The 14,899-nt window shown below is 42.0% G+C and overlaps 1 protein-coding gene across 4 annotated transcripts in view; it reads left to right on the forward strand.

Moving 5' to 3' along the window:
- LOC137439004 (laminin subunit gamma-1-like) overlaps positions 1–9,478 on the forward strand; it is a 241,952-nt gene extending 232,474 nt beyond the window's left edge. For 2 of the 4 annotated variants that reach the window (XM_068134563.2, XM_078767619.1), the window contains 6 exons: positions 4,156–4,305; positions 4,897–5,011; positions 5,146–5,345; positions 5,613–5,771; positions 6,615–6,714; positions 7,185–9,478. In XM_068134563.2, the coding sequence (XP_067990664.2) occupies positions 4,156–4,305; positions 4,897–5,011; positions 5,146–5,345; positions 5,613–5,771; positions 6,615–6,714; positions 7,185–7,444 (984 nt within the window). In that variant the 3' untranslated portion in view covers positions 7,445–9,478. Of the gene's footprint in view, positions 1–4,155; positions 4,306–4,436; positions 4,587–4,896; positions 5,012–5,145; positions 5,346–5,612; positions 5,772–6,614; positions 6,715–7,184 lie in introns of all 4 variants that reach the window. The other 2 variants (XM_068134561.2, XM_068134564.2) reach the window with 1 other exon arrangement.
- Positions 9,479–14,899: the final 5,421 nt, after the last annotated feature.

Raw genomic sequence — 14,899 nt, forward strand, 5'->3', positions numbered from 1 at the left:
AATCAATTGAGGCGGGGACGATCGAAGCAACCCAGAGGTCACGTGGTCCAACACCCAGCAAAATAGCGGTGGAATGGAAAACCTCCCAAAGACGCGCTCCGACGTACACGTTTGCGGTTCAATCAGCGAGTCTCCTTATAATCCCCAAAAGCCACTTTCTTGCACAGCCGTCCCCGGCAACCCACCGGGGAATAATGCCCGGCCGACGCGACAAAAACCTTTTTCACTGAAGGCAGTGCGCGTGGCGAAATGGCGGACGGCTTTCACTCGGGCCGGGGCTTCGAGGCAAGGATACTCCGGAACCTCAATGCAGATACCCGACTACGCAGGCTCCACAGCACTCCGGCGATATCATCTATCGCACGAACTTCCTTTCAAGGACTCGAAGTTCACTCGCCCTGTACGCTCGACCGCTCGGTATGGAGCTTCAACCAAGATCGTCTTTTTACTTCTCTCCAAGCCTCATCCTCCTCACTCCCCTTGTCTTCCAGGTCACGATCCGGATTTCCGGCCACATTTTACCAGGAGCGCTTTTTAACCTTTTCACCACAATAACCATTTCCTTTAAACAATAATAACCATAATACTTAGAACCCACAATAATAATAATAACAACAATAATAATAAGTGCCGAATCCGTAACAACACCCACTGAGTTTTGGGGAAGTGCCGTCACTGCCTGCACTTCCTGGGATTCTCTGGGTACCAGCGACATCATAACAATAATGCGTCATAAGAAGCAACGCCCTTCTCATTGTACTCAGCTGGGCATTTCCTCCTCCTCATGGATGCCAACCGACGGGGATTGTCCATGCTGTATCCTTTCAAATGCTGAACGTCAAGCAGGGAGCAGCACGTACCATTTTTATCGGCTTTGGTATGACTCAAACCAGTCCAAACTGGATGTTGTTTTTTTAGGACACACCATCTCCTTATTGGATGGACATTGTCTCCCTTTGGGAGTTAATCCACCCTTTGTCAGGAGTTGTTTTTAGTCCTGGCAAGGTGTCACAGTCACCCTCCATACGAGCAGTCAGTGAGGGGTGCCAGTTTAGTCACCGCCAACCACCTGACCATGCGGCAACTAAACATGTTACAAGTGGCAGTCCAAAAAGACTGACCTTACCTATCACAACTACCTTGTGAATCACATCGCATGTTTCTAGTAGCTTGGAAGTTGTATACGTGGTTGTAGTGGTCGGTACATGTCATTGCTCTATATTCACAATATTCTGTGCAGACCGTGGATGCACGCAGCTGATTTTTCCTGATTTACGTATTCATGTTTGTGTTTGTCTGTTGTCATCACGGGAGTCCGAGTCATCATCGGACCACGCCTTTGAAGTCTCAGGTGGCGACTCCCTCTGTCATCTCAACGATCTCACTCGTCGATTCCATTGATTGCTGAAGTTGCCAAAGCCCGTATTTCTGAAGCAATTAGTATTGGTTTCCTTCACTGAATTATTCTACACTTCCCAGGCTATGCAACCGGTGTCCAAGATGGTGAACTTCTTTGGAAGTTCAATGACACTGTTAACCTCGTGACTGTCCACGACAGCAATTCCACATTTCAATATCTATGAACGGTAGAGCCCCTTGAAGTTTATTTTGACGATCCTCTAATCAGGATGGGCACAGACATTATGGATGTGGTGTTGGGTTGATAAATGGTGTTTCTTGTCTGTGGTGTTGGGTTGATAAATGGTGTTTCTTGTCTGTGGTGTTGGGTTGATAAATGGTGTTTCTTGTCTGTGGTGTTGGGTTGATAAATGGTGTTTCTTGTCTGTGGTGTTGGGTTGATAAATGGTGTTTCTTGTCTGTGGTGTTGGGTTGATAAATGGTGTTTCTTGTCTGTGGTGTTGGGTTGATAAATGGTGTTTCTTGTCTGTGGTGTTGGGTTGATAAATGGTGTTTCTTGTCTCGGATAAACAGCTAGAGGGGCCATCATTTTTGTCTTTGCCCCTGACAATCAATTCCCTTTGGCATTTCCTGTCATATTGCTGGTGGATGCAAGAAATTAAACTGATGCTTTACCCCTTGTAGTTGTTCTTTCTCGAATTTTAAGGATTGACCGAAAAGTGCACTGTAGTACTAGACCGGCACTCGGTAGAGCACATACCCCCGCCAAGTTGAACAGTTTACCTTTTGTATCCCACTGATAGGCCAGATCTGCATTCGGACCTGAACCAAAAATTGAATCGGCTCGTTCTTGTCACCGACCCAACTCATCTACCAAGTTTTGTCATAATCCGTCCACAAATTTTGAAATATCATGCTATATATCGTTTTAGCCCAAGTGTGGTGTTGGCTTAGCGGTTAGGGTGCCGGCTTGGGATCCTAGGATCCTGGTTTCGAATCCCGGTCGATCGCTGAATTAACGCCAGGGGGGTTGACTCAGCCTGTCATCCCTCTGAGGTCGGCAAATTGAGTACCAGTTCACTGGTAATTCCCTGTGTGTCACAAGAGGTGACCAACAGGGTTGGTTGCAGGGAGGGCCATAAAACATTGCTTCAAAAAAGGGGACCACGGTGCCCAAAAAGGCCAACCCCCGCCCTGCGGGGAAAATGGCCTCTAAAGGTGGTTCATATCGTTTTAGCCCGATGACTCAATGATGAAGAATCACTTTAATATTTTAAAAACATCTTGTACGTATCCAGATCCACATTCGGATCTTCACCAAAATTTGCCCAGACACTGGAAACTATTTGCTTCTAACATGCTGGAGGCACCAGAGGGGTGCTTCTTCCATGTCAACATCTTTTCCTTTTTATTCAGCAGCTGAGGTTTAATGCATGGCTCTCCCACTGCTGAAGAATGCCATTGCAATTGTTGATGATTATTGAGATTGTGACTGCAAACAACTGAACTTTTTTGTGATATTTCCCACTGATGGCTTCGGCGTATCATCAAGCTTCTTGAGTTCTTGACCTTTTCGGCCAAATTCAGATCAGTGGTTATTCTCAGACAACATGGCAAATCTCAATAATGTCTAGCTTGCTGCATGTACTTCCAACAAGTATCAAGAAGGTTTCAAATTAATAGTACATGACATGGAAATGTGTTGGAAGGCTTGAACCCAAATATAGCAAGGACTGCTATATTTTATGATTTCCAAAAATGACTCACCCTTACCTTTATCCTTAAGCAAATACTGTATCAATGTGTGCTTTGTAGCATTCTGTGCAACAGTAACTAGTGCTTGAGATAATACAGTGTACTAGTTTTAAGAGATCAAAGGCACAGCAAGGCCTAGGGAGGATACAGCATGGCTGTGATAATATAGACAAGACATTGAAGGACGATATTAGCTTCTGATCTTTTTGTTCATGCTGGCAAATAGTCACACGTTTTCCACTGTAACGGGGTGATGCGAGACTGATAATGGTCGTCAGTGAGCTCTGGTATGCTAAAGAACACCAAGGAGAAACCAAGTAATGCTCTAGAAAAGTTCACATAAAGGGGCACCCTACATATATAGGTTAAAACCCGTCAGTACGTAAAGTTTTTTTGAACTGTATGAATCTAATTGGTGCCCCTTTATATGAACTTTTCTAGAGAATTACTTGGTTCCTCCGAAGAACACAAGGGTAATCCAGCATGAACACGAGATTTATTCAATGTACCTTCTTTTCTATTGTTTGGCATTTTCTACAATCCATGGAAGATCCCTTCTTTTCTGTAGTTTGCCACATGTCACATACCATATAAAGGGGCCTTTTCTCTGCCCCTGGCATTTTCCCCAATAATTATGTTGAATCTGCAGTCGAAGACAAACAATGATATTTTGATAGATTGTTGTGCATTTATACTAGGCAAGTTATGTATATCACATGTCCTATTACATTCTTGTGTTTTCGTTTTGGAATTACAATGTTTGCATCGACAAGTGCAACTCAGACATCACATGGTTTTACTTTTCTTGAATGGAAGTCGAGTTCAATTTTACAGAGGAACTACGCCATGTCCTGATAGTAATTTTATTGCTGGCACGATCTTGAAATTATAGCTTTCTCTGTGTGTTATGCATGAGTTGTTGTTGTTGTTGGCGGATACGACAGTCACCGGGTGGATGCGGAAATAAATCAGTTGATCTTGAACCTTCATCTGGCTCATTATACTGTGTGTACCTATTTTCTGGTGTATCAACTAATGCAGGTCATCGGAGAGCATGTTAAAGGCAAATCCTTGGGTCTGGATCAACGGGTTGAGCAATCAAGACAGGCCCTGCAGACAATCTTGACAAATTTGCAGCCTAAGGAGGAAAATGCACAAAGAATACTCAGCAGAGGCAAAGCTGAGCAACAGGTAGATATACGTGAACTGAATCACTAACCTTTTGTGTTTTTGTTTTTCCACCCGAACCCCTTCTCCACCCACAACCTTTCACCCCCATTTTTTGCTTCGTCTAAATCCACATCAATAATCAACCGTCATAGCGGCGACAAAATGACATGGAAAATACCTTGGCGGACTATCTGAGTCAGCTAAATACAACACAAAATGGGATTACCAACAGTGTACTAAGGGTCCAACCATCAATCACTGAGACAGAGAGACTTCTAGATGAGGGGGCGAAGAAACGGAAGGTAATGTCACATTCCTTTCATGCTAGTCAAGGCCGTGGTGATGGGTTCCGGCTTACAGAATCTTCCCTGCTTCCTTCATAACGGGAATCAAGGTTTTGGTGTTTTGGTGGTGATACTTTTTCCCTTGCTTTAACTCCTTCTTTTGTTCTTTCATGGGTTTTGTGTGTTCGCTTCCTTGGCTTGAACTTATTTCTTGCACCTGATTTCCTCCACCTTTTTATAAATTTTGCCCCTCTTGCTTATCGAACTGCTTTGTGCACTAACTAATGCTGCAGGTAGGTTAAACATCCTGCTTTATCACTTCCTGCAGATCTTAGACCAGCTTTTAGCTCGTGCCAATGCTGCACTTGATGAAGCTCAAAAGGCTAAAACCCAAGGTGAAAACACATTGAAAGAAGCACAGGATACTCTTGATTCGCTTCAAGGTGAGAATTATTCAACGTTGCCCTGAGGGCATTAGACATCATTGCCAAGAAATTGACCAAACTGAGTCTAGAATTGGGTACAGTGTACGCACAGGCACACAAGCAGACATACAATCTGATCGGTGTCTTTTCAGACTTTGACAGCCGTGTCAGTGCCAACAAGACTGCAGCTGAAGAAGCCCTGAAGCGTGTGCCAATTATCCAGAACAACATCAATGAAGCAAACCGCCTGACGGAACTGGCTGAAAGAGCTCTTGGTAATGCAGCGAATGATGCACGCGATGCTCAATCTACAGCTACCCAAGCCGAAGCATTGGCCAAACAAGCTTTACTGGTATGTTTAATTTAGGACATCTTTAGGCATTTTGCTTTCTCGATTGCCTGCCCCTCTTATCTGGCTCTTATTTTGCTGTTTGACGTTTTAAACTGCATTTCTCGTTGCTCTATAGATTTGAGTGTATATATCTCCTCAACCTTTTTCTTATGAAACAAACTCTTTGTCGTTATCTCAGAGGTAAGCATGTTTGATTTGAAAACTTTCACGAGTGATTTCACTATAATTATGAACATGCACACTTTGTCACTTGCCCAACCTGTCCAGGATACGACGAATTTGGAATACCGTGTGACTGAACTGGACAAAGATGCAGAGACTTTGCAAATGGATTCATCTGAACTGCAGAGATGGGTCCAGGATACTGAAAACCGGCTTCGCACAAAACAAAGCCAAGCTAATGAAGATTCGATAAACGTGCAAAGGGTAGGTCTTTGTTCAATGGGAATGAGGAACCCCAGTGTTTGCATGACAGTGGATTATTGGATTTGCATGGAAAGATGCAGTAAATTTACTGTTTTAAGGATGTCATAAAGGACACAAACAACAGGCTGAAGAACTAACGTAATGGAAGGGAGAAGAAGATTATAATTGGGTTACAATGTGGGGAGGAGGGTTACTTGGTTTCTTGCGTAATGATTTTATTATATATTGTTGATTGGGAATCGCGAGTGATTCTTTTATGAAATATCTAGTTTAATTTTAAGTCATGACTCATTTAGTCATGCACACGATTAAAGTGTAGTATATGGTGTAAATATTGTGCCAATCAGTGAGGCTGGTTCATGGTAAGTAAAACGAACTTTTATTTTAGATGTAAAATACATAAAATGAAATTCTAATTATGAAAAAATAATTAATTATGCAATTTAAACTCAACGTCTATCTTTGTAAGATAATGCAGAATACTGTATCTTCCTTCAAGCTTAAACTCCGAAGAGTTCACTTTTTCTGGGCTCAAGACCCCAAACAAAACGATTTTTGGGGACCGCGCAAGATCAAAAAGCATGAACCACTGGCCTCTGTGAACCTAACCCCATTTTTACCATTGAGACAAAGCCCTGACATTCGCTGATTCGGGGTGATGTAATACTGATGATTGTCGTCAATGAATCTCTGGTATGCCAAAGGACAGCAATGTGCATTAACAACACTACCACAGGAAGTGTCTGCAGGCTTATGAAAGACAGGGTGCATAAATTTGAGGCAAAATGCAAACTCCAAATTAAGAGCTGAGAATCGACTTACAAACTGTACTTTTCTTTCTAGGCTGCCAGTAGTGCACAAGATGCAGAGGACAAGGCACGTAGGGTGAAGGCTGCTGTCAACTCCACCCTTGAACAGATTGAGAACCTCATCAAGGGTCTAGGTGAGGCCTACTTGTGATCCTTCTTGTCATCGTGGAAAATGGGAGTCCATCATCACTTGTTGGCTCACATTGTGTTTCTCTTTGAGTCGTGCCTCACTTGTCTTGCTCATTTAATCATCGGGTAAAGATGGACTTGCTTATTTTTCATCAATATTGCTTTTCTTCATTTTCATCGCAAATTTGAGATGGACTGGCTCCATTTTTAGTTTTCCACTCTCTAAGACTCACTTCAACATCAGTTGCTCGCCATCCATTTTATTGAAGTTGCTACTTAAAGTGTGTTGCTTTGGTGGAAAAGAAAATGTGCAAATTGATGACTTAGTGTTTATCGTGATTTTGCATTTCCCATGATCTTGCGGGCATATTAGTGTTGTCAACGTGCTGTTAAGACAGCAGGTGTTGATAAATATTGTTGCGCCCAATATGCTTCTTCTTCTTCTTCTGCCACTCAATATGTCTTTCTGAACCAGGATCGGTTGAGGCTGTGGACACGAAGCAACTGACCATTTTGGAGACTCAGTTTGGACAAGCCAAGAGGTCTCTGGGTCCCGATGGTGAAGTGGACCGTCGCATGCAAGAGCTTGAAGCGACATTGAACTTTCAACTCACAGCAATGCAGTCTTATGAAACCGACATGAATAAGATCACCGCTGACATCAAGAACCTTGAAGAGATTGCCAATGCACTGCCAGAGGGTTGTTTCAATGCCGGTGAGATTGAGAGGCCTTGAGCCAATGTTCATCTGTAGCCCGTATAACCTTCTTCACCACCGTCGTCTTGAGTCCTCCATTTCCACCACTCTCCTGTCTTCACACTTGTTCTCGAGCCTCAAGACTGCACATCATACTGCACCCTATGACTCGACTACATCTTGCTCGTCTTGCCATCTATGGCCCGTTCCATCAACTGTGATCTCGGCATCATCAACTATGCATGAACATTATGCCCTTTGTGCTATTTCTATGCTGAAAGTTTGTCTTTCAATTCCCTATTCTTTATTTTCATAACCATATTATTATTTCTGTCAATATTGTTGCCTTTTTTTCCGCGTCGTATTATGTTGCTGGTATCAAGCGTACTTCGTTGTCCCTCTGACTCAAAAAACAACGTTTTGTCCTTTTTATTGCGAATCTTTTTGTCCTCCTCTTGTGTCTGTACCTTCTTCCTCCTCTGGTTTGTACTTTCTTCCTCGTGTGTTCAACTGTTTATGGAACTTCAAGGTGCTCTTTCTCAGTGCCTGGCACTGTTATCTTGTTCAGATGTTGCTGCTGACATTAGATGCGCAATGATTTATCGGTTTGGGAGACCACTAAGGTTAACAACATTGATGCAAAAAGGAATTGTCCGACATGCTCTCGAGCTGTCGAGCCACACTTATGAACACGAATGTTTTATTTTCAATGCTTGTGGTTCTTAACTTCATGGCGGTTTGACCTCATCAGGTGAAGTTTGCAGATGGTGTGGTATTTGTGATAAAAAAAAACTTTTGGGAACGTTTTCATGTTGAGAAGGGAAATGTTTTGATTTGTCTGCAAAGCCCCGCTTGCGTATTCACGATGCAGGAAACCGCTACGTCTGCTTTATGTGGAACCAAACTACTCGTAGGCATCGAGGTTAAACGGACTGTTTTCATACAGGTGATCCTCAGCACAAAAAATGCCTTGAAAACGGCACCCATGTACATACCGAAAAATGACACCCGGTGTAAAAACACCGACGTCGGTGCACGTTTAGAGATACACAGGTGTACATTCACTGGCCAAAACCATAGAGTAAGGTAAACGGCTTTGCGCTGCACCAGTGCACCTGTTATGGATTTTGTGGATTATAATGGCCATATCATGTTCCACGTCACGAGGTATAGGTGTAGGCTATAGCTTCATATAGAGGAGGTGGGGTGTGAACGTTAATAGTTTCACTACATGGGTAAGCAGAAGAATTGTGGTGGCATCTCGAGGGACATTATAATAGGAGCTCACAGGTGAGCTAATTAAAGATCAGTCTCGGACTCTAGGTCATTACCATAGTCCACCTGCAATCCAAATTTTGGGGAAGGAAATGGTAGTTAAGATATGGTCAACCTTAACACCATGCCCAGACAACAGCTACCATGTTAAAAAATTATGTGTGCCCCTCCATAACTCGCTCTAGCCCCTGGCGGAGGAGCAGACCCTTGCCTAGTATATCCAGCAGGTCAGAGAGGGCCCACCCCACTATTTCACGCAATCTGAAATATTTTGACCGGTGAATGTAGATATATACCAAACAGGTACACGCCTATCTATAGTATTTATAGAGCAAAACCAAAGAGCGATAGGCCATCATGGTAAATCATAAAGATCATCACCGGTGCTGTGGTGTGATGCGCAAAGGTGCAATATTGCACTAAACGTGATATTATGGACGCACACCTGGATGCAGGACGTTTTTTTTTTACTATCGATGCATATCAGACGTGTCGATACACACACATTAGAATAACTTCTGGAGAATGCAATCATTTTGTTATGTGGTGCACAAAACGGTGCCTTCACATTAAAATACTTGTTTTATTTTTTATTATCGTTATTATTATTAATATTATTATTATTTACGTGTCTATTTCTCCAAAATTAAAGACAGTTCCGATTTGTTGAACATGCAAGCTATGATATAATGTTGATTGTAACTTGATTTTTACTTACGAGGTACTTGGTACAAGTTTGGCAACGAGTTTTAAATTTTAAAATCTTTATGTTCCTGTTAATAAATGAAATATTCTGAACTTGTGTCCATTACCATGGAACGTTCCTTTTGTCTGTGGTGCTCGCGAACGTACATGGACGTCCGGCCTTACGGGACAGATCGAAATGTGTTTGAGATGTCTCTTAGGACAGAATGTCCTGTTTGAGCAACGACTTTGTACAAAACGATTCGTGTTGAAACTGATACACTTGGTGCTACTGAAGGTGTGTGTGTGTGTGTGTGTGTGTGTGTGTGTGTGTGTGTGTGTGTGTGTGTGTGTGCGTGTGTGTGTGTGTGTGTGTGTGTGTGTGTGTGTGTGTTTGTGTGTGTGTGTTTCGATCATTTTAGGATCGGCAATAAAATGTGTAACAAGCCCAAAAAACGATCCCCATGAAAGAGTTCATTTGCTTGAGTTCAGCCGAAAGAACCGCTCTATTCACTTAACACAACTTCACAACTCCATTCCCTCAACACAACTTAACGACTCTATTCCCTTAACAAAACTTAACGCTTCCATTGCCTCAACACAACCTCACAACTCTATTCCCTTAACACAACCTCACAACTCTATTCCCTTAACACAACCTCACAACTCTATTCCCTCAACACCACTTCACAACTCTATTCCCTTAACACAACCTCACAACTCCATTCCCTCCACAACACAACTTAACGACTCTATTCCCTTAACACAACCTCACAACTCTATTCCCTCAACACAACTTAACGACTCTATTCCCTGAACACAACCTCACAACTCTATTCCCTCAACACAACTTCACAACTCTATTCCCTTAACACAACCTCACAACTCTATTCCCTTAACACAACCTCACAACTCTATTCCCTCAACACCACTTCACAACTCTATTCCCTTAACACAACCTCACAACTCCATTCCCTCCTCAACACAACTTAACGACTCTATTCCCTTAACACAACCTCACAACTCTATTCCCTCAACACAACTTAACGACTCTATTCCCTTAACACAACCTCACAACTCTATTCCCTCAACACAACCTCACAACTCTATTCCCTCAACACAACTTCACAACTCTATTCCCTTAACACAACCTCACAACTCTATTCCCTTAACACAACCTCACAACTCTATTCCCTCAACACCACTTCACAACTCTATTCCCTTAACACAACCTCACAACTCCATTCCCTCCTCAACACAACTTAACGACTCTATTCCCTTAACACAACCTCACAGCTCTATTCCCTCAACACAACTTCACAACTCCATTCCCTCAACACAACTTCACAACTCTATTCCCTCAACACAACCTCACAACTCTATTCCCTCAACACAATTTCACAACTCTATTCCCTTAACACAAATTCACAACTCCATTCCCTCAACACAACCTCACAACTCTATTCCCTCAACACAACTTCACAACTCCATTCCCTCAACACAACTTCACAACTCTATTCCCTTAACACAACTTCACAACTCCATTCCCTCCTTAACACAACCTCACAACTCTATTCCCTTAACACAACTTCACAACTCCATTCCCTCAACACAACTTCACAACTCTATTTCCTCAACACAACTTCACAACTCTATTCCCTTAACACAACTTCACAACTCCATTCCCTCCTTAACACAACTTCACGACTCTATTCACTTAACACAACCTCACAACTCTATTCCCTTAACACAACTTCACAACTCCATTCCCTTAACACAACTTCACGACTCTATTCCCTTAACACAACTTCACGACTCTCTTCACTTAACACAACTTCACAACTCTATTCCCTTAACACAACTTCACGACTCCATTCCCTTAACACAACTTCACAACTCTATTCCCTTAACACAACTTCACAACTCTATTCCCTCCTTAACACAACTTCACGACTCTATTCACTTAACACAACTTCACAACTCTATTCCCTTAACACAACCTCACAACTCTATTCACTTAACACAACTTCACGACTCTATTCCCTGAACACAACTTCACAACTCTATTCCCTTAACACAACTTCACAACCCTATTCACTGTGCACAACCTCACAACTCTATTCACTTAACACAACCTCAAAACTCTATTCCCTTAACACAACTTCACGACTCTATTCCCTTAACACAACCTCACAACTCTATTCACTTAATACAACCTCACAACTCTATTCCCTTAACACAACCTCACAACTCTTTTCACTTAACACAACTTCACAACTCTATTCCCTTAACACAACTTCACAACCCTATTCCCTTAATACAACCTCACAACTCTATTCCCTTAACACAACCTCACAACTCTATTCACTTAACACAACTTCACAACTCTATTCCCTTAACACAACTTCACAACTCTATTCCCTTAATACAACCTCACAACTCTATTCCCCTAACACAACTTCACAACTCTATTCCCTTAACACAACCTCACAACTCTATTCACTTAACACAACTTCACAACTCTATTCCCTTAACACAACTTCACAACTCTATTCCCTTAACACAACCTCACAACTCTATTCACTTAACACAACTTCACAACTCTATTCCCTTAATACAACCTCACAACTCTATTCCCTTAACACAACTTCACAACTCCATTCCCTTAACACAACCTCACAACTCTACTCACTTAACACAACCTCACAACTCTATTCCCTTAACACAACTTCACAACTCTATTCACTTTGCACAACCTCACAACTCTATTCACTTTGCACAACTTCACGACTCTATTCCCTAAACACAACTTCACAACTCGATTCACTTTGCACAACTTCACAACTCTATTCCCTTAACACAACCTCACAACTCTATTCACTTAACACAACTTCACAACTCTATTCCCTTAACACAACTTCACAACTCTATTCCCTTAATACAACCTCACAACTCTATACCCCTAACACAACTTCACAACTCTATTCCCTTAACACAACCTCACAACTCTATTCCCTTAACACAACTTCACAACTCTATTCACTTTGCACAACTTCACGACTCTATTCCCTTCACACAACTTCACAACTCTATTCACTTTGCACAACCTTGCAACTATATTCACTTAACACAACCTCACAACTCTATTCCCTTAACACAACTTCACGACTCTATTCCCTTAACCCAACCTCACAACTCTATTCACTTTGCACAACCTCACAACTCTATTCACTTTGCACAACCTCACAACTCTATTCACTTTGCACAACTTCACGACTCTATTCCCTTAACACAACTTCACAACTCTATTCACTTTGCACAACCTCACAACTCTATTCACTTTGCACAACTTCACGACTCTATTCCCTAAACACAACTTCACAACTCTATTCACTTTGCACAACCTCACAACTCTATTCCCTTAACACAACCTCACGACTCTATTCCCTTAACACAACTTCACAACTCTATTCACTTTGCACAACCTCGCAACTATATTCACTTAACACAACCTCACAACTCTATTCCCTTAACACAACTTCATGACTCTATTCCCTTAACACAACCTCACAACTCTATTCACTTTGCACAACCTCACAACTCTATTCACTTTGCACAACCTCACAACTCTATTCACTTTGCACAACCTCACAACTCTATTCCCTTAACACAACCTCACAACTCTATTCACTTAACACAACTTCACAACTCTATTCCCTTAATACAACCTCACAACTCTATTCCCTTAACACAACTTCACAACTCCATTCCCTTAACACAACCTCACAACTCTACTCACTTAACACAACCTCACAACTCTATTCCCTTAACACAACTTCACAACTCTATTCACTTTGCACAACCTCACAACTCTATTCACTTTGCACAACCTCACAACTCTATTCACTTTGCACAACCTCACAACTCTATTCACTTTGCACAACCTCACAACTCTATTCACTTTGCACAACTTCACGACTCTATTCCCTAAACACAACTTCACAACTCTATTCACTTTGCACAACCTCACAACTCTATTCCCTTAACACAACCTCACGACTCTATTCCCTTAACACAACCTCACAACTCTATTCACTTTGCACAACCTCGCAACTATATTCACTTAACACAACCTCACAACTCTATTCCCTTAACACAACTTCACGACTCTATTCCCTTAACACAACCTCACAACTCTATTCACTTTGCACAACTTCACGACTCTATTCCCTAAACACAACTTCACAACTCTATTCACTTTGCACAACCTCACAACTCCATTCCCTCAACACAACCTCACAACTCTATTCCCTCAACACAACTTCACAACTCTATTCCCTTAACACAACTTCACAACTCCATTCCCTCCTTAACACAACTTCACGACTCTATTCACTTAACACAACCTCACAACTCTATTCCCTTAACACAACTTCACAACTCCATTCCCTTAACACAACTTCACGACTCTATTCCCTTAACACAACTTCACGACTCTCTTCACTTAACACAACTTCACAACTCTAGTCCCTTAACACAACTTTACAACTCTATTCCCTTAACACAACTTCACAACTCTAGTCCCTTAACACAACCTCACAACTCTATTCCCTTAACACAACTTCACAACTCTATTCCCTTAACACAACCTCACAACTCTATTCCCTTAACACAACTTCACAACTCCATTCCCTTGACACAACTTCACAACTCCATTCCCTTACATTCCCAACTTCACGACTCTATTCACTTAAGGGTGTACTCAGGCTTAGTGAAATCAGGTTGTCTAAAGTAACTGGGCCTAGATGACTGGCCTTACTTCCTCGGCCTCCTCGTTTATGGTTTCCACACCAACAACATAGCACCCGTTGGTTGACCGTTATCATGTTGATATGAACCAGTGACGCTTCGGGAAGCAGTGATAATTAACGGTTGCCAGCCAACCGAACGAGGGATTCAGAATTGGATCTTGAAACACGCACCGGTTGGCGTGCGCTGGAGGTCCTGGAGGCCTTGGAGGTCCTGGAGGCCCTGGGTTTGAGTATTTAATGGAGTCGTTTCTGGCCTTACATTGGTTTACTGCTTTTGGAACAGTGTTGCAGCAAAAAATGTTGCTTGTTATACTATATTTGCATTGAATATATCAAATGTTTTTATTTTCCACCACATGTTATTTATGATTATAAATTTTTCCACCCTTCCTTCTCCTTCTCTTTGAGGTATTTGAAATTGCGAGATTGTTTTATGGTTGAAATATATTTTGAAAAAAAATATAAAATGCAACAAGCTGAATTATTTGATCCCTGCCTACATTTCCAGTGGACACGTCTGCCATTTCGTGGTCTGGATAATGCATTATCACAGTTTGAATCGCCTGAAGTCCAAAAATAAACAATACAATCTACTGATTGGAGTTGCACCTGATGAGTCACATGATTACAATAAAATAATAAAAAATTCGGACTTCCTCCCTAACATCCCTCTCCCCTCAACCAACTTACACCTACCACCCCATCATCTTCCACCTACATCCTA

The sequence above is a fragment of the Myxine glutinosa genome, chromosome 13 (assembly GCF_964187855.1).
Source record: "Myxine glutinosa chromosome 13, kmMyxGlut1.1, whole genome shotgun sequence".
In the NCBI taxonomy this organism is placed as follows: Eukaryota; Metazoa; Chordata; class Myxini; order Myxiniformes; family Myxinidae; genus Myxine; species Myxine glutinosa.